A 19,879-nucleotide genomic window follows, 5' to 3' on the forward strand; every position below is an offset into this window, starting at 1 on the left:
CCTTAAAAATCATGTATTTGGTACGAAAATCGAAGAATTTAAAAAATTATGTTATGTTTACCGGTTATTTTGATGGGATGTGGTAAAAAATAATTTTTTATTTTTTATTTTGTGGTAAAATAAAAGTTTTAGAAGTTTTGTTGGTAAAAATAATTTATTAATTTTTTTTTTTTTAATATTCTGTTAGACAACACGTTTTGAGTTTTCATATTATCAAACTTTACTTTGACAAACATTTATACAAATAGATATAAAAAATAAAATTTGTGATTATTTCGATTGCATTTATGCATTAGCAAATTGATCAAAGGAAGCATTTCTATTAATTTGGAATAGAGAAGTACTTGTAGTTCGTAATCTTCGTATATGCTAAATTGCTAATACGTAATATAGGTTGGTTTTAAAACTTATTCTTCTTTAGCTCTTTTTCCTATTTAACTTGATTATCTCTTATTGACTAACTAGTATTTGAGCCGAACGTTAACTCGAGTCATCACATATTTTCTTTTAATTAAATTTGTTATATATGTGTAAAAAATTAATTCATAAGATAACATAAAATATCACATAGTTTGATGGTAAGACACTCAATTTTAGAATTAGAGGTCGTATTTCAAATCTTGAGAAGTTGAGCGGATGACATGGCGTAACAAATGGGTCTACATGACACATAAATTTTCTTAGGAACGCTTTTTAATACTAAGTAGATTAGTATAGATGTTATAAATAAATTGACTTTTCAAATGTAAAGCCTACCAAGCTTAGTAACAATAACGAGCTTCCATATTTATCAAGGTACTAGGTAGTCAATCCCAACCCTAACTTCCCAATTCGCTTATTAGGCACAACACATATTTGATTGTTTTTTACCTTATACCATATTTCCTAATCAAACAAGCTACTAACGTTAGGGGTGGGACTTTTCAAACCGAACCGTGAAACCGCCCGTTACCGAACCGAACCATCACGGACCGATCCGTTTATAAACCGATAAATATAAACCGAAAACCGAACTGAACCGTTCAATATCAAACCGAAACCGAATTGAACCGCTGAAGGTCAACCCGTTACGGACCGTAAACCGATAACAAACCAAACTGCGCAAATCCGAACCGAAACGAAACCGAACCGAATGGTTTATAAACCCGTTAATGACCCGAACCGTTTATAAACCGAAACCGTTTAAACCGAAAAAAAAAAACCGTTTAAACCGAACCATTTGTAACCCGCTAACCGTTTAAACCGCACGTATAAACCGAACCGTTATAATCCGCTAACCGTCTAAATTGAACTGCCATAACCCGTTAAACCGTTAAAATCGAACTGTTTTCGAATCGCAACCTGTTTAAATTGATCCGATTACAAACTGCTTAATTCAAATTGAATTATTTACAACCTAAATGGCTAAATAGTAAATACAATTAATGTTAATAAATGTAGATCTAATCAAACGGCGTAGGTTTATACAAAGGTTTATATCACCTAGATCTAGGCCAACGGCATTATTAATATCGTTTCAGATTACTTATTTATTTTAATTACAAGATATATCATTTGTATCATTTTCATTCCAGTAATAATGCTAGTCCACCCAAATTATCTTCATTGTTCCTTCATAAAGATATTCATGATCATCCAATAACACTCAAAGCCTCAAAGGTAACATAAGATTGGAGATGTATGAGATTGCGTTACACAAGTGGGCATAAGCATTAGAATATTATTGTACTAGTTAATAAGGCGTACAATCATTCACATTATCACTTTATAAAACTTTCTTATACAAGTATTTTGTAAAGGGGAGGACTAAAATGTTTATAAAACACATTTTTTTAGCTTTTCTTAAATTAAACCAGATATTAAGTAAAAGAATTTTAATAAATACGGAGGCATCCCAAATCTGTAGCCACAATTATTTCATAACATTACCACAAATCCAGCAGATAAATAACATTAAAATTAGAGTAATATCAACAAGCAATTAAAAAAAGTCACCATTTTCATTAATTAAAATTCACAATACATATACCAATACATAATGAAACTACTATCACTACTACCCAGATTAGATTTCAAATTTATTAACTGAAACATCATCAAGTTTAGGGTTGCAAAAAATGATACATGATAAGATGAAGGGAGGATTGAGAATGTGAGTGATTTGGGAGCGGAATCTTGAAGCAGCAGCACAACACCCAAGAGCAGAGAAAATAGCATCAACAAGCAGGAACCAGCACACGCAATAACAGATCAGCAACTTATCAGAAGCAAGGAATAATATAAGCAGAAGGGACTCAGCAGGAACTTATTTTTGTTTTTCGAAATTGCTCTCAGATTTACGTTTATTGTATCATCACTGAGCAATGACTGTTTTAACTTAAAACTTGAAAAATGCTGCCAGCAAGTACATATACATTGAAGTCTCAACATAAATGACAAGGGCAACGATGATTCAAGAAAAATTAAAACAGCAAGCATAAGAAACAGCAGCAACAAAACTTATCATAAATTCATAACACAAAAGGCAGCAACACAGCACCTCAAGCTGGCAGGAGGCAGGAACCAGCTCATGCAGGCAACAATATAGGCAATAACAACTCAGAGACAACAACCAAAAGGCAAAAGCACTACCAGCAGGCAGCAGCTCATAACAAGTTCAAGCAACTTCAAAATTATAGCTTTTGTTTTTTAAAATTGCTCTCAGATTTACATCACTGAGCAATGGTTGTTTTAACAAAAACTTGAGAAATGCTGCCAGCAAGTACCAAAATACATTTAACTATTTAAATCTCAACATAAATGACAAGGGCAACGATTTTAAAAGTCTTGAAAAATGCCGCCAGCAAGTCTGAAAATAAATGACAAGGGCAACGATTTTTCAAGATAAAATAAACCACAATGAGACACAAATACCAGTTATGCAGATGAATCACTTTCGGCTTCAATCTCTTTACCAATAAGGAGGACGTCTTCCTCAACATCCGCTTGATAACCACGACACCAATTTTGGGTGGTAACCAATGCCTCAACATTCTTTGGCAAAAGTTTACCCCTATATTTGTTCAAAATACGACCACCCAAACTAAAAGAAGATTCAGAGGCCACCGATGTAATAGGAATGGCCAAAACATCCCTTGCCATATTATCTAAAATAGGAAGAGAAGAAGCTTGAGATTCCCAGTACTTGAGAACGTCAAAATGTTCCCCTTGAATTAATCGCGAACGAGGTCCATTCAAATATGCCTCAAGATCAGCCAGAGGGCATCTAGTTGAATCATCACATTCGTCATCAACCTCATGCAACTGAAACAGATTTTTTATTAAAAGTTAAATTATGACATTACAAATAAAAATAGAAGACTACCATTAACATTGAGTATATTGTATAACATAAATACCGTGAAAATATTTTGAGATCTCAACGTGCGATTAGAATTTTCAGATTGAGCTGTGTTTGAAGAGGCAGGATTTCTGCAGCTTGTATTAGATGCAGTAGAATAAAATTTATAAAGGTCATAAAAAGCTTCCTTAATCATCATAATCTTTTCGTCGCATGCCTCATCATTATACAACGAGTTCAACATATGTCTCACTCGAAACAACTTATAACGAGGATCAAGAGCAATAGCAACTGAAAGTATCAAACTATAATCCTCCCAATAACTCTCAAACTTCTCAAGCATAACTGCTGCCATGGGTGCAAGTTTAGGGTCTTTAAAGGCTTGAGTAATAGCGTACTCAATTTTTAAAACACTAACAAAATACAAATTAGAAGTGGGATATTCTTTGCCACACAAATTACAACGAGCATAATCTACCTTTTCATTACCTATCGTCTTTACAAAAAAAGTGTAATGCTTCCATATACCTGCGGTTCTTTGACGTTTATTAACAGAAGGATTGATAATGCCGGTATTACTAGCATCATCATCCGGGACAGAGGCAGCTTGAGAGCTAACAGTATCAAAATTTGATTGCCTCTCATAGTCAAATTCATCATACTCACGAGACATGACTGAAACAAAAAAAAAACAGCATTTATAAGTACCAAATTAAGTGACAGATTCTACTAATAGTGAGCAATTAAGCATGCATTGTCTCATGTGACTGACATATGTGTACATTCTAAGTACGAACTTTAAGCCAACTTTAAGCCAATCATACAAGTATACATTTTAAGCATGCATGATTTCCCTGGTAAGTCATTTTTTTCAGTAAGGCATAAGGACCCACAATTGAATTTCAATGGATAAATTCATTCTTGAGTACAAAATATGCCAATTATTACAAGTATGCAATTGACAGTATGGTCAACCATCATTTTTTATGGAGTATGGACCAAAGCATGAAGCACAACTGCACAAGTATTCCAATAAATAAACAATGCATGTATTCCAACAATAATAATCACATAATCTGAACAACCCATCATCATTACTTTTAAATCGAGCATAATAAACAACAAAACAGCACAAATCTACCATTTTCCCGTAAAAAACAAAAATACAATCAACAACAGATTTTAGGCATATTTCGACTATATTCAAGCAAGAACAACAACAATAATCAAATACAAAAACAGAAAAACTGTATTAAAAAAACGAAAAGGAAAAAGTAATTACCTTTGACGGCTTGAAGGAGATTTGAAGATGGAGAACTGCCTGAACTGGAGACCAAAAGAAAAAATCAAGAATGTAGATTATCAGAACTTGAAATAAAAAAAAAAACCGAAACGAAAAACGAAAAAAATCGAAAAAATTAACAAAAAAATTACCTTGAGGTTTGACGGCTTGAAGGAGAGGAAGATTTGAAAAAAAAAAAACGAGAATGGAAAAGTCAGAAATCAGAACTTTAGATCCAAAACAAAAAATGAAACGAAAACAAAAACCCTAAATAAAAAAAGTAAAAAATCGAAACGAAAACGAAAAAAATCAAAACGAAAACAACAAAAATTAACAAAAAATTACCTTGAGGTTTGACGGCTTGAAGGAGAGGAAGATTTGAAAAAAAAAACGAGAATGGAAAAGTCAGAAATCAGAACTTAGATCCAAAACAAAAATGAAACGAAAACAAAAACCCTAAATAAACAAACCGAAACAAAAACGAAAACAACAAAAATTAACAAAAAATTACCTTGAGTTTTGAACTTTTGACGGCTTGAAGCCTTCAAATTGAAGGAGAGGGAGATTTGAAAAAACAAAAAAACGAGAATGTAAAGCGAGAAATCAGAACTGTAGATCCAAAACACAAATGAAACGAAAACAAAAACCCTAATTAGGATTTTTAAAAGTTGAGAAGTTGAGATTCTTGAGAATTTCAGAACGAAAGAGTGAGAAACTGAGAAGTTAGAGAGAGAAACTATGATAGATTGAGAATAGAAGAGTGACTGAGTGAGTAAAAGTGTAAAACGGCTGAATGGCTGATAGAGTGGGTTTTTTTTTCTAGGTTTAGGTTTTACTTGTTCAGTTGATCTAACCGTCCATATTCAATCTCAACATCTAACCGTTCATTTTTTTTGTAGATTCCAGAATTTTCATCTAGATCTAACGGTCTAGATTTTTCTTTGTGCTTTTCTAGGTCTTTTTGACCGTTTTTTTAATTATTTATTATTATTATTATTTTGAGGATTATTATTATTATTATTATTATTATTATTATTATTGTTAGTATAATTATTTGTTAATATTATTATTATTACTAGTTTACTACTACTATTATTATAATATTATTATAATTATTATTATTATTACTATTATTATTATTATTTATTATTATTATTATTATTATTATTATTATTATTACTATTATTATTATTATTAGTTTATTACTTATAAGTTATAAATTGTAAGAAACGCAAATGTTTCAAAATTGAAATTGATTCAATACGACATAGTTAATGACTTAATGAGTTAATGCACATCAATATCTGACATCTCTATATGTATATTATATATATCTGTGAGTCTGTGACTGTATATCAGTATATATAATAAACTAATAAGAACTTAATAAGTAATAATACTAATAACTAATAAAGTAATGAAAATCTAACCATTGTTTTTCATGGGCATTCAATCTAACCGTTGTATATTTGACTATTCGTACATTAGTATTGCATAATGATTTCATCACCACTTTAATTAGTGATTTCGTGATTTCGTCCATTTAACTTATTAAGTTGTTTGAGTTAGTAATCTAAATAAAGTAACAAACTAAATAACGAATCCATTTAATCTCGTGTAAGTTATAATTTATAAGAAATGCAATGTTTGAAAATGGAAATTGATTCAATACGATATTGTTAATGTATATGTAATTATAGATTAATTATTATGTATATCATATCGTACGAATGTACGGTTGGTATCATTATCATACTATCATAAGTATCATTGCCTCATTGAATTATTGGTATGTACTATAATCGATAAACATATTTACATATCTGATTATTAAAACTTAAAAGTTTAAAACACTTGTTGATCAATCTAATTGAATACTTGTACATTCTTAATTATCGATTTATCGTATTATAAGTATCAACTCATTAAATCATGGTCATGACGCGATCTTTAAAACAATCATGAATTCATGACCCAAACCGCTTATAAACCGAACCGACATGATCCAAACCGTTCATAAACCGAACCAATTGAACTGTGTAAACCCTCCACTAAACCGGCCCATTTCAAACTGAACCGACATGATTCGCACTGTTTATAAACCGAACCGATATTGACCCGGGTAAACCCGCCCCTAAACCGACCCATTTCAAACCAAACCGGCTTGATCCAAACCGTTTGTAAACCGAATTGACATTGACCCGGGTAAACCCGCCCCCTAAACCGACCCGTATCAAACTGAACCGACATAATCCAAATCGTTTATAAACCGACCCGCTTATGACCCAAACCGAATTTAAACCGCAAAGAAATAAACCGAAACCAAACCGATCCGTGACTAACCCAAACCGAACCAAACCGACCCGCCAGCTAAACTAAACCGTTTCAATCCGAACCGCTCCAAACCGAAACCGACTCAAACCGAGGTCAAACCGAACCGCCAGACCGAAGTCCCACCCCTAACTAACGTATATTGTATTTTATGATAAACTTATAGACAAAAAATAATTCATTTGCGATATAAGGTTTAAAAGGATAATGTTCTCTCTTGAAAGAAACTTTTATATAAATAGAGAATTATAACTCTCGAGTTAAAAGATTAGACAAACATGGAGGATTATAGAGTATACTTTGCTTAGAGAAAGATGAAAACCTATCTATCTCTTAGTGCAATTTTACACTCACTCTGAATGCTTTTTAAGATTCTTAAGGAAACTCTACCTTCAAATTGTTGTCTAAGACCCTTTATATAGAAAAAGGCTCACATACCTACATTGCTAAAAGTTCCAGGTTATCTTATGTAATACTTTGTGCCAAAAAAATATTATGATCAAGTACCTAAATTATACGTGAGTAGAGCCAAGAGGAGGTGATTAAGGAGACAAGGTCCCGGTAAAGGAAAGAAGGTATTGTTGGTACAAAGAAGAGGGAGGGATGATAGGAATTACCCTCATAGTGGCTAGTAGTTATCGGTATCCACGATCACCCTCGGATAACTATTAGAGCAAATACAATGGTTGCCCACAACCATTGTGGTTATTGCTTATTTTATTAATTTCTACATCTTCCACCTCACCTATAATTCTTATACCCATTTAATAACCAATGTCTCCCAATAGTTAACCACAACTTTTTGGTTATACATTTTCTCTCTCCTACTTTTACCCACCCCACCACACAATATATCTCTTTAATCCTATCATATATAACTAATGCATTTGGTAATAATCAATTAAAAATAAAATTATTATTATTAGCATACATTAATTAAATAAAATGACTTATGTTTAAAATTAATGCATTATATTATTTAATTAGTAAGTAATTAGTCATTAATTTAGAAATACACAATAATTGCAACTTTACTAAATTCCATAATAATAAAAATAATACATATTCTATCAAATGACAACAATCTTTAAAAGATAAAAACGAACCGTGCTTGAGTACAAATACAATAATGTAATGTTACGATTATAAAACTATTAACGCAAATTATTTTGCCTACTGTTAACACCGAATTTGAGCCACATATGTTCAACTAAGTCTTTCTTTAAGGCTTTATGCATAGCTTCATCATGAACACGAGCTCTATTAGACATATAAATTTCCAAACTTGCAATTCGATTGTTGCTATTTTTGAATTGAAAAGGCTCTTCAGTGTTTCTATTACTTGAAGACGCATTTGTAGCTTGATCATATTCATTTGGATCGTAATACGTTTTATACATATCTCTTTCGTCCTCAACGATCATATTTTGCATAATGATACATGCTATCATTATTTTTCCTAACATTGATGCGTCACGAGTAGCTAGGGATAAAAATGGATCGGGTTCGGATCGGGTGGAGCTCCACCCGCATCCATCCATTTCACCCGATCCATCCGTCACCCGCATAATACATCACCCGAAATCCATCCATCCACCATCCGCGGGTGAAACGGATGGGCTGGGTGGGGTGGGTGAATAAAAATTAATTTTAGATAAAAAAAAACTTGAGAAAACTATTTTGACCCTTTAATATTAAAATAATTATTGTCAAAATAGTTGTGATATGTCAAATATTGTAACACCCCAATAATTCTCCCTTTACAAACCACTTACTTTAAATAAAATAGTGGAGAACCATTGACGTGCTACCGCCACGTGTTAAAACGTTAAGGCTTTATCAAAGTGTAAGGAATAGTTTCAAGCCTTTAAAAATCCCACTAGCTTGAACCCCACTGTGATCATACACTAAAGTACGGTGGCGTCCAAAAGGGAAGAAGATAGAGCAAAAGAGTCGCCAACAAGTTTTTAAGGAACTTGTAAACCGTTCACGAGGTGAAGGTTACACCCCTTAACGATCCAAGAGATCGGCAACTCCATAAGGTCATGAACCAAATAAGGGTTCGGGGATGATGGTACAAATCCAACCTAAAAGAGATTGAACCTACCCTAATAATAGGCCTCTACTTTATTTCTTGCTCGTATTCATGTGCGTTTTCTGATTAACATACAATCAATAAGATTAACCTTAAACCTGTTTAATCTATGTTGGTTGAACATTAATGCACAAATAAATCTATTATTGGCGATCACTTGAATTATAATCACATTAACCCTAACAAGATTATTAATTATCTTACTAAGCATGATTACAAGTACAAATTCCCTTTAAGCATGCAATAAAGGTGATCAAGCAAGAACAATATAAAATAATACACATATCAAGCAACATAATAAATAATCAACATCATTAATAACAATATTATCAATCATAATCAATAATAATAATCATGTTAAAGCATAGCAAGATCCTAGGCATGATACTAACAAGATTAATAACAAATCCTAGCATGTCACTAAGCATTAAAAATCAAATATTTAGCCCTAACATGATACTAACAATCATAAATATTAGGAAGAATATAGGAAGCATCATAACAATCATATTTAATATTAAAATTACCCTAGACATGATACTAGGAATCATAATAACAATCTAAAAATGATTTCTACATCATAATATCAATTAATCAATTAAAGTACTTACTTGGATGCTTCTTACCTCTTTCTAATAACAAAATACGCACGTTAGTAACTTCAAGGAAAATAATAATCAAAACAATTAAATTAAATAATTGAAAGAGAGATTTGGGACCAAACCCTCAGAAATTAAATTTTTCACGTCTAGAGCGAAGGCGACTTCGAATATGGCTAAGTGTTTTTAGATCTAATGAATGCGGAATTTTGTATTTCAGAAAAGGCTAGTTTAGAAAAAGAGAGAGAGAGAGAATAATCAAGAAAATCTTGATGAGAGTTGGTGAGAATTGATGAATGGTAATTGAAAACTTGTAAATGAAGGGAATTGATGAGAATTGATGTCAATTGGTGAATGAAAACGGAGTTTTTGATACGATATTTATAGAGAAAATCATCCAAAAAAGATAATTTAACAAAACAGAGTCTGACGATCGCAAAACAGCATTGGCGCCCGCCCTAGCTAGTTGGCGCCAGGCACCGGTGGCTAGCGCCAGGCGCCAATGGCTAGCGCCTGGCGCCAAGCCTGGTTCCAGGCGCCAAGGCCTGGGGTTGGACGCTAAACTGATTTTCAACGCGTTTTCGAAAATCTGATAAATTTCCCGTACTGGAAGATAAAATAATATAAATCCATCGAAAAGGCTATTTGATCTTGATTAAAACTCTGAAAAGTCCTAATTGAATTAGGAATGATAAGAGCCTTCTAGAAGATTATAGAAGACTAAAACCATTCCTAATTGCATTAGGAATGATAAATCATATTAAGCCCTCCCCTAGATCATTGGGCCGTACATAAAGCTCAAACCGGGCCCAGTTTAGTAAATTGGTCATAACTTCCTCAATATTCATCGGAATTGGGCTTATAATATATCGTTGGAAAGGTCTTTGCAAGCCCCATCCAACTACACCACTATTGAACCCATATCATGGACCAACCAAACTGGATTGGTTGTTTTCCTAAAATAAAGTTTTCAAAATCAGGGAGAAGAGAAAAGAAATAAAACTTTCCGCAACACTAGACCTTTCCACACCTCGTTTCATTCGATTATGATTCGACGTGAAAGGCACTCATCACCGGGTTTGGTTTTGGAGAGACACAAATGGGTGTCTACACAAAGTATCGCAGCGGAAAATCAAACTTAAGTCTTTAAAATAACATAATTTAGAAAATCAATAAATCAAAGCTTACAAATTGGAACCATATAAGCCCCTTATTTAAAACCAAACCAATATTCAAAATCCCAAAACATAATTAAAATAGTAAAACATAAATAAGTTCAACACAAAGAACGAATACTCTCAATCACACCAATCCCTTGACAATGCGTATGTCAAATCACCGAACTTCACATCATCAAGCTAACCTGTGCAATACTGCTCCCCAATAATACAAGTGTAATAATTGGATCATCACAGGGTCATTAAAGGCGAAGGCCATGACCAAAAGAAAACACACAAAAGCATGCAATTAGCAAAGCTGAGTACATATAAGTAGGGGTGTACACCGGTCCAAAACCGGACCTGGACCGGACCTGTTTGGACCGGGGACCTGAATTGGGTAATTATGAGGACCGGGGACCGGACCTGAATTAACAGGTCCGGTTCCGGGCTAGACCTGAAAAATCAGGTCCGGTCCAGGTTTGGACCTGAATGGACCTGTTTTGTGATTTTTTCGTTTTTTTTTATTTTTTTTTATAAAAAACTTATTGGACCTGCATATGGACCTGCGTATGGACCTGTTTTGTGATTTTTAGACCTGTTGCATAATTAAATAATTACATACAAACCAAAATTATTAATCACAAAAGCACAAAAGTACCAATTTTTTTTTTTTTTTATAAAAAATACAATTTTTCCGGGTTTCAGGTCCGGACCTGAAAACCCCGGGTTTAGACCGGGTCCGGACCGGAATCGGGAACCTTGATTTTTAAGGACCGGGACCGGACCTGAATCAACAGGTCCGGGTCAGGTCCGGTCCGGATCAGGTCGGTTCAGGTCCGGTTTCAGGTCCGGTCCAGTTTTTGTACACCCCTACATATAAGCTACAACGCACTAAACCTGACATTCTCAACTAATTAAAGTAAATAAACATACGACTTGAATTCATTAATCAAGACTCCACACTTAAACAATTCAATTGACTCAACATACTTTCTAACCAATCCTAAACACTCGACTCTTTATATTTAATTTAATTAATTTAGTTTGGAGTAAGCAATAGACGAGGTTGTCCAATCCACCAAATCATTTTGGCCCCAAATGACCATTTAAAATAAAAGTTTAGCGCGATGCAAGAATGGGCGCAACTCCATTCTCACAAAGTTAGTCTAGGATCCCATCTAACTTTCATTATAAAATAAAATGTAAATACCAAAAGAAAAGAGGACATGTTGATCAAACAAGCCTCGGAAAAGCCACGGGCTACCACCGTGTACCCCAACCTATAATTGTCAATACTCTAGAAGTGCACGCTTTCCAGAGTTTTATTGCTCATCCATGTTTCACTTTACGTGATTACAATTTTAATTAATAGACGACTCATTCAAGAAGACCATGCATAACAATCGTACATCAATTCACTTTTAATCTTATTTAGGACAATGGTGATCACATCACAAGTTGACCTTTGATTCCATTAACACTACTACAAAAAACCCCTATCGAGTCGCCTCTAAACCATCTTACACATCGCTTCAAGGGCGACACTATAGGCACCGACACAATAGGTACCCCTTTATGTGTCGCCCATGACCTGATGCGTTACGTTGGTTTATGAGTCGCCTTTTACATTACAGGTGACGCGTTAGGTTGGTTTATGAGTCGCCTTTTTCATTACAGGTGACGCGTTAGGTTGGTTTATGAGTCGCCTTTTTTTATTTAGGCGACGCGTTAGGTGTATTTTATGAGTCCCCTACTTTATATGAGGCGACGCGTAAAGTATTTTTTGAAAAGTATAATTCTTCCATAGTGATGCCCAAAATACAATTTTTCTTTTTTTTTCCTCATTAAATTCACACTTGTTACTACAATTACAAACCTATGTAGGACTTGAACCTACATCTATGTGCAATAGCACATTGCTCTATCATTTGAGCTAATAGGCTTTCAAAAACTTCAATGGCAAAACTTCTAGGAATCTGCCATAAAAATATGACAAACACCTATAAGTAGAATGTACAGATCTTTCATGTGTTCTTTCTTTTCAGTTAAAGATGATATAAAGTTAAGTATGATTTTTGTTGTCTTATAGTGCATATACATGTAACATTTGGAAGGGCCACTAGTGACATGGTAATTAAGTTTGCTAGGGGTCTATCTTTTAAATGCACTATACCTTCAACTAAAACAACCCCCCAGGCCAAACCTCAACATAAATACTCCTTTCAAAATATAACATGCCAACACAGTCAGACATCATCACTTTACTCCACTCCAATATAGAGTGGAAGACTATTAATGAATCACAGTTTTCACATCTTTTTATAAGTGAGGTTAATGCATTAGTGCTTAATACTAAAAGAGCGCATCAACTATTCCACGAATATTATATTTAAATCTTGAATGAGAAAAGTTAGATACATAATGGACAGAGTTGAATCACCATACCTTGCTAAATGCAATGCAGATTTAGTCGCCAAATGCTTTCACATCGGCCCATTTCGAAAAGCAATGACAGAGGTTTCCAAACTTGATCGCAACAACACTTCCACTAGCAGCTAGAAAGGATCCTGGGTCTCCTAGGTGTGTCATACAAGTTCTATGTGAGTAGTAACATGCTCTCCTTGTGCCATGACCAAAGAACAAGCCAACTCCGTTAAAAAATCTGAGATGTATCCATAATCATAAAGTCACACATTAAAATAGTGTATTTAATTCTATTCTATTTAATGCAACTAACAAAATTAACATATGCAATAATATGAGAAGATTACAAGTAATGACATTTCAGAATCAGATTTCTTGAACCAGCTAAAACAAACCCTGCAGTTCCCTCCCCACACCATGTAAACTATTTGTCTCTTTCTGTTTCTAAAATTACTCCCTTAAATCATCAATTAGTATGAAATCTACAGTTTTCCATGTCTAAAAGACCAAATTTATGCGACACTGGCACACTATTACACTGCTACTCAAACAGCCTCAAACTCTTGTGAAACATGATAATTTGATAATTTCAAACCCTCCAGACTGAATTTCAATACAATTGTTAATTTTGTGCAGTTGCCCTGCCTTTAGGAATGAATATTAGCTTTTTGTAATACTCAAACATTAAGCCTTTCACCAAGAGGCCAAATCACATTCTCCACATTAGCTTCCTGTAGGAATTCTTGCAACATAACAATAAGGAATACGACCGTTAAAGGAACCTAAAAAGAATATACTACACATGACACCAAACAAATAAGCTAATATAATTCAGTGCACCACTCATCGATAATCATCAACAATATAGTGCGGCATTCTAACCAAAAAAGACGGCGGAGAATGCTACACAGCCATAAATAAACAACGAACATCACTGGACTATTAATCTCCTCCTTACTGTCATTTTTCCATTTCAGTATTGCAATTTCAGTACAATCAATCAAATTCAATCACATAACACAATAAATAGTGATAAATACACGAAGAAAACAAAATATATACCTTACAGCTAGCCACCAAATCCATTACTCGGCTGCAAGATCCACCACGATACATATACCTCAGCTGCTACACATAAAGCCAATAACCACACTAACGAGTAACGATTGCAGCTCATACACAAGTAACCTAACTTTTCACCTAAATCACAACAAACAATAAAAAGTTTGAATAATCAAAGTTGGGATCTTTACATTGAAAATAATTAGGGCTTTTTGCTTAATCAATCAATTTTGAATGGTATTACACTAATTGACTTCAATGATAACCCTAAAATTCGGAATTAGATGGAAGCCAGATTAAAATCAATTCGCTATTTTGCAATGGAAACCAGATTAAAATCAATTCAATCAATTTGCTACTCAATCAATGATCAAATTAAACTCAATTCGTAATGGAAACCTGATTAAAAAAAAATAAAAATTGGACAAAAAAATCAATGTAACTATCAAAATTCGAAATTGGCAAATTGCTAAGAGAAAGATGCAATGGACAGTAGGAATGGGGAAGAATGCGTAACTAACCGGAAAGGAGATGTGGGGGCGCAGCGGCGGTAGATGAAGACGACGGCGACGGGTTCGATCTGAAGTTGGCTTTTTTTTGGAGGAAGAAGAATAGTAGTACGTATTGTACGTATAATGGATAAAGTAATAGGGAAATTTTAATGTAACTGATTGAAAGAGGAATGAGAAATCGAAGATGAGAAATTGATCGGCGAATATCTGATAATGGAGACAAGTAGTGGTATGGTGGTAGTCGTTGCCGGTGGGAGGCGATGTGAGGAAGGAAAAAAAGCCTAACGGAATGAATGAGGGAGGTGAGGAGAGGAGGAAAAAAAAAACCAAGGGAATGAACAAATGAGGATTCTAGGGTTTTTGTTTTAAGCTTCAGCTTTGTTTCTTAACTTGCAAAGGTGTCGCGTGTAATAGTTCAGGACTAGAGGCGACTCGTAAAGTAATACTATATAAGTCACATATAATGAAAGATGGGACGTGTATAGTTTACGTATTGCCTATTATAGTGTACGTGATGCCTATGCTTTTCAATTTATTTTTAGGTTTCTTTTAATCAAGCTTTATGTGTCACATGCTTTGTAAGAGACGACTCTAAAACTTTAGGCATCACTTAGTAATTTGAGGCGACTCTAAAAGGGCGACTCCTTAGGGTGTTTTTGTAGTAGTGAAACTTCCAAATTATTCAAAATTGTTGAACATAGTCAACCCACCTAGCCATTTCGGCTTAATCCACCTTTACTCAATATACTAATAAGTCATGATTGAGTAATAAATAAAATAAATAACAACCTTGTGGAATAATTAATAAATTCATTCCACTTAAACCATTAAATTCCAAACCTTTAATAATCCAAAGGTGGTTAACAAACCAATCCAATAAAATATGTTTGTATCAACACTCCATGCAACACAATTAATCCAATATAATTCAACATACTTGCATCCATAATTCCATACAAGCATAATTAATTCACCAAAACATGCCTCATAAACATAAATACATGAATTAATTAAATATATAACCAAACAATTTCCATCCAAGTGTTCTCTAATCATGAAACTAAGTTCTTTTCTTTGGTACCTAAACATGATACTACTTACAACGAAGTAGACATGTACATACCTCGTATAAACAGTCCTTTGTGACACTTTTAATCAATTAAAAGTCTCCTAAGGAATAATCACTTCCTAGAAAACAACCAACAACAATAAATTAATACTTAACCAAATTTCCAGCATTATAATTTAGATTAAAACTCCTTAAAACTTCATTAAAAACATGTTTTTATGCTTAATTAATCAATAGAAATACAATAGGAATAAAAGCCCCAAATTAATTGCTCATTAGAACCCTAAAATCCCAATTTGAATAAATTGAAACCCTAGGTTTATAATTCATATAATCTGAAAACTATAATAACAATTATAATCTGAAATTATAACTTTAAACTATCAAAAACTTGATTTTGATACTAAAAATATAATCTTTATACTATAAAATAAAAACCCAAAATAATTAAATAAACATTAAGCAAAAATAATGAAACAAAGGAGGAAAGGAAGGCCACGGTGATGGCTGGGCTGGTGGGTTGGCAGGGTCGTCAGTGGCGGCGGCAGGGGGGTGCGCTGGAGGTGGCTGGGCGGAAGTCGGTGAAGGGCAGCAATGGTGGTGAGTAGTGAAACTCACGTAGGAAAAGAGGAAAAAAAGAAAGAAAGAAAAGAAAGAAAAAAAAATAAAAGAAAAAAGAAAAATAAAAGAAAAATAAAAGGAAAAAGAAAAGAAAAAGAAAAGGAAAATAAAAGAAATAAAATAAAGGAGAAAGAAAATTAGACTAACCTTTTGTGTGAGGAAAAATTTGGGGATGCATGAGGTATTTATAGGAGAGAGAGTGGTGTAGGGTAAGTATTAAAAGTAGGCCTCAAAATTAATGAGTCAATTAAGTAAGTAAAGTGGGTTAGGTTTGTTTGTTGGACATAAATTATAGAATGAAGGTATGTATAAAAAATTGTACCAAAATAATTTTCGACCCAAAATTAAAAATTAAAACTTTTGAAGTTAAATTCCGGAAAAATACAAATATATTATAAATAATATATAATTTCATTTATAATATATTTTAAAAATATGGGGCATTACAAATATTAACATAAAAAATAAAATATAATCGTATCATACAACTTCTAATATGCAAATATTATATATGTATAAGATATTTATATTTATTTTTAATAAATAAGAATATTTATAATACTAAACAGATGGATGGATGGGTGACGGATGAGATTAACTAGCACCCGAATCCGACCCGATCCATCACCAGATTCACCCGTCACCCGCCTCTCATCCATATAAACCGGGTTTTTACCCGTTTAATAAAGCGGATGGACCGGGTGGTCGGACCATCCGTTAGATATTTCCATCCTTAGTCACAAGCTAGCGCAGGATTCCGTATTATTGCAAAACGAGCTTGTAATACTCCAAAAGCACGCTCAACATCCTTTCATCTAGCTTCTTGTAATTTGGCAAAAAGACCTTCTTTTTCATTTTGTGGTAGTGATATTGTAAGAATGAATGCTGCCCATTTAGGATATATGTCGTCAGTGAGATAATACCCCATATTGTATTGATGGTCATTCACAACATAGTTAATAGAAGGTTCACGACCTTCAAAAACATCGTTAAACAAAGGGGATCTATCAAGAACGTTAATATCATTACGACTACCTGGTGTCCCAAAAAAAACATGCCAGACCCAAAGATCATATGATGCCACAGCTTCCAAGATTAATGTGGGCTTACCTGGTCTTCCAGAAAACATACCTTTTAATCAAAGTGGACAATTTTTCCACCGCCAGTGCATGCAATCAATAGAACCTTCTATGCCTGGAAATCCTCGACGTTCACCAATTCTTAGTGGTCTTGCCAGATCTTCTTCATTGGGCTTTCTAAGGTATTCATCACTAAAGTAAGAGACAATTCCTTCCACAAAATGGTGTAGTAAATCTCTTGCAAGAGATGCACTAATTCGAATGTAGTCATCCACAAAATCAGCAGAGGTGCCATAAGCTATTAGCCATTTAGCCTCATAGCAGCTATGCATTTTTGCAATCCGGAGGTACCAAATCTTCCTGTAGAATCTTGTGTTTGTTGAAAGAAGGGATGACATTCTTCTAATGTTTGCTTTATTCAAAGAAATATATGTTTGTTCATGTGAAATCTCCGATGAAATAATTGTGGGGGAAACACAGGATAGTCAGCAAAGTAGTCATTTCATAAACGATTGTGTCCATCCTTACGATCCCTTGGAACGAGGATCCTTGGTGCCCTTGGAACTTGATTTAACATTTTATATACTTCAATTGGATTGGACATAAAAACTTCATCCATCATTTGGTTAACAAGACGATTGGCTTGCCTTCGTCTTTTGTATCGTTGTGTTTGGCTATTTTCTGAATTGGATGAAGAATTAGAAGAGTTGGAGCTTTTGTCGGATGACATGTTATTAAAACCAAGTTGATATGAGAATGGAAGGTAGAAGTTTTTTAGGAGAAAAGATGGGTGGTTAATCAAGTGAAATGTATCTCATCCATTTTATAGAACAAATGTGTTGGGTATGTAAGTCATCTTTATTGTCTTATATGATTAATTTGAAGTCTTGCATGCATGCATTGATTCAGAAAAAAATTGATAATTGTTCAATAATGTAGATAGATGCATTTGTATTGTCAATATCACCTTAGCATTGTTATGTACGTAAAAGCAATGTAATTACTATTACCTTTTCAGTGTTAAGTACATCAGTGTACAATGTTTATCACTATTACCTTTTCAGTGTTAAGTACATTAGTGTCTAGTATCTAATATTTGTTTTTCAATGTTTGGTACATCAATTCTTTTTCAATGTAATGTAAATCAATGTACATCTTTTACTGTGAAATATCAAAGTGAATTGATGGGTTTAGTCATATCAATAATAATTATGTGTCCATATAAAGCGTATAATACGATTTTAATACTAGATATGTAATAAACTTGTTTTTTTATTAATAATAACATTACAATATAACATTCATTCATATCCTAAATCAACAACACATTTAAAATTGCCAAAATAAAAATCGAACCTTAGTACATAAAACAGAAAACTAAAAAGCAAATTATTTGAAATTAAGAAACATTTAAACTATGATTAACCATATACCTAGTAGTCTAGTACATCAGTGTGGGGGAACTTTTTCAATAAATTGTTCCTTAGTTCTTAATCTTCCGAAAATAGGTTTGACTTTGAATCAAGGTGTTTAAATAACTCCATATTAATCTTTCTTTGCTTCCTTGCTTCTTTCTCCCTTTCTAGTTGCAACCTTGTAAGTTCCACTTGATTTTCTGATTGTCTTATAAGGTTCATGTTCTGGGCCGTGTCCAACCATTGTTGTCATGCTCTTTCCGTTATTTTTGCTAGATTTGTTGTTGGAAGGCAAGCCTGAATACCCAATATCACAACTGGTTGGTGTTTCTGAGTTTGATGAAAATGAGTAGTTGCCAGCTTCATTGATACGTGATCTCTTTGAGTAACTTTCTTAAGTAGATGTTTTTTTCTTGCATTTTTTAACAGTATCTTCACTTGGTTTCCATGCATCATGTTGTATCAAAGTGCCCCAAATATGCTTGTCTCGAAAGGTTTAAGACATCAATGATGTCTTTGTTTTGTCAGCAGCATATATACTATATGCTGCATTCATAACATTTTCATCATTGTGACCACTTCCCCTTCTTGATTCAGCATGAGCATGTGAACCACAAAATTTAGAACATGAAGCATTGATCCTTCTCCAACGGCTTCTATGTTGCTCCGAACCCCTCATTTTCAACAAATCTTCTCGTGTTACCCTGTCAGTACCTTCTTTGAAACACCTTTGTCTGTACAATCTAACATTATTATACATTTCCTCAATTTTCCTCCAAAAAACATCCCCCTTTTGGTTAGTGTTAGTTTTTTTTTTTAATTTTGACTAACTTCAAGCCAAGCCATCACAAGAACCACTTCTTCATGCATCAATAACCAAAACTTTGTTT

The 19,879-nt window shown here is 33.6% G+C and overlaps 1 protein-coding gene and 1 long non-coding RNA gene across 2 annotated transcripts; both read right to left on the reverse strand.

Moving 5' to 3' along the window:
* Positions 1 to 13,179: 13,179 nt before the first annotated feature.
* LOC110730747 lies at positions 13,180 to 15,522 on the reverse strand. The gene is made up of 3 exons (XR_002513151.1): positions 14,815 to 15,522; positions 14,294 to 14,431; positions 13,180 to 13,469 (listed from the first exon to the last, which is right to left on the reverse strand). It is a non-coding gene; the product is annotated as an uncharacterized LOC110730747 (long non-coding RNA).
* Positions 15,523 to 17,306: 1,784 nt separating this feature from the next.
* LOC110730790 lies at positions 17,307 to 17,906 on the reverse strand. Its single transcript, XM_021910613.1, has 2 exons — positions 17,681 to 17,906; positions 17,307 to 17,530 (listed from the first exon to the last, which is right to left on the reverse strand). Exons 1-2 carry the CDS (start codon positions 17,904 to 17,906, stop codon positions 17,307 to 17,309), a joined length of 450 nt encoding a protein of 149 aa, XP_021766305.1.
* Between the last annotated feature and the right edge of the window lie 1,973 nt (positions 17,907 to 19,879).

This window comes from Chenopodium quinoa, unplaced genomic scaffold, assembly GCF_001683475.1.
Source record: "Chenopodium quinoa cultivar QQ74 unplaced genomic scaffold, ASM168347v1, whole genome shotgun sequence".
NCBI classification, from domain to species: domain Eukaryota; kingdom Viridiplantae; phylum Streptophyta; class Magnoliopsida; order Caryophyllales; family Amaranthaceae; genus Chenopodium; species Chenopodium quinoa.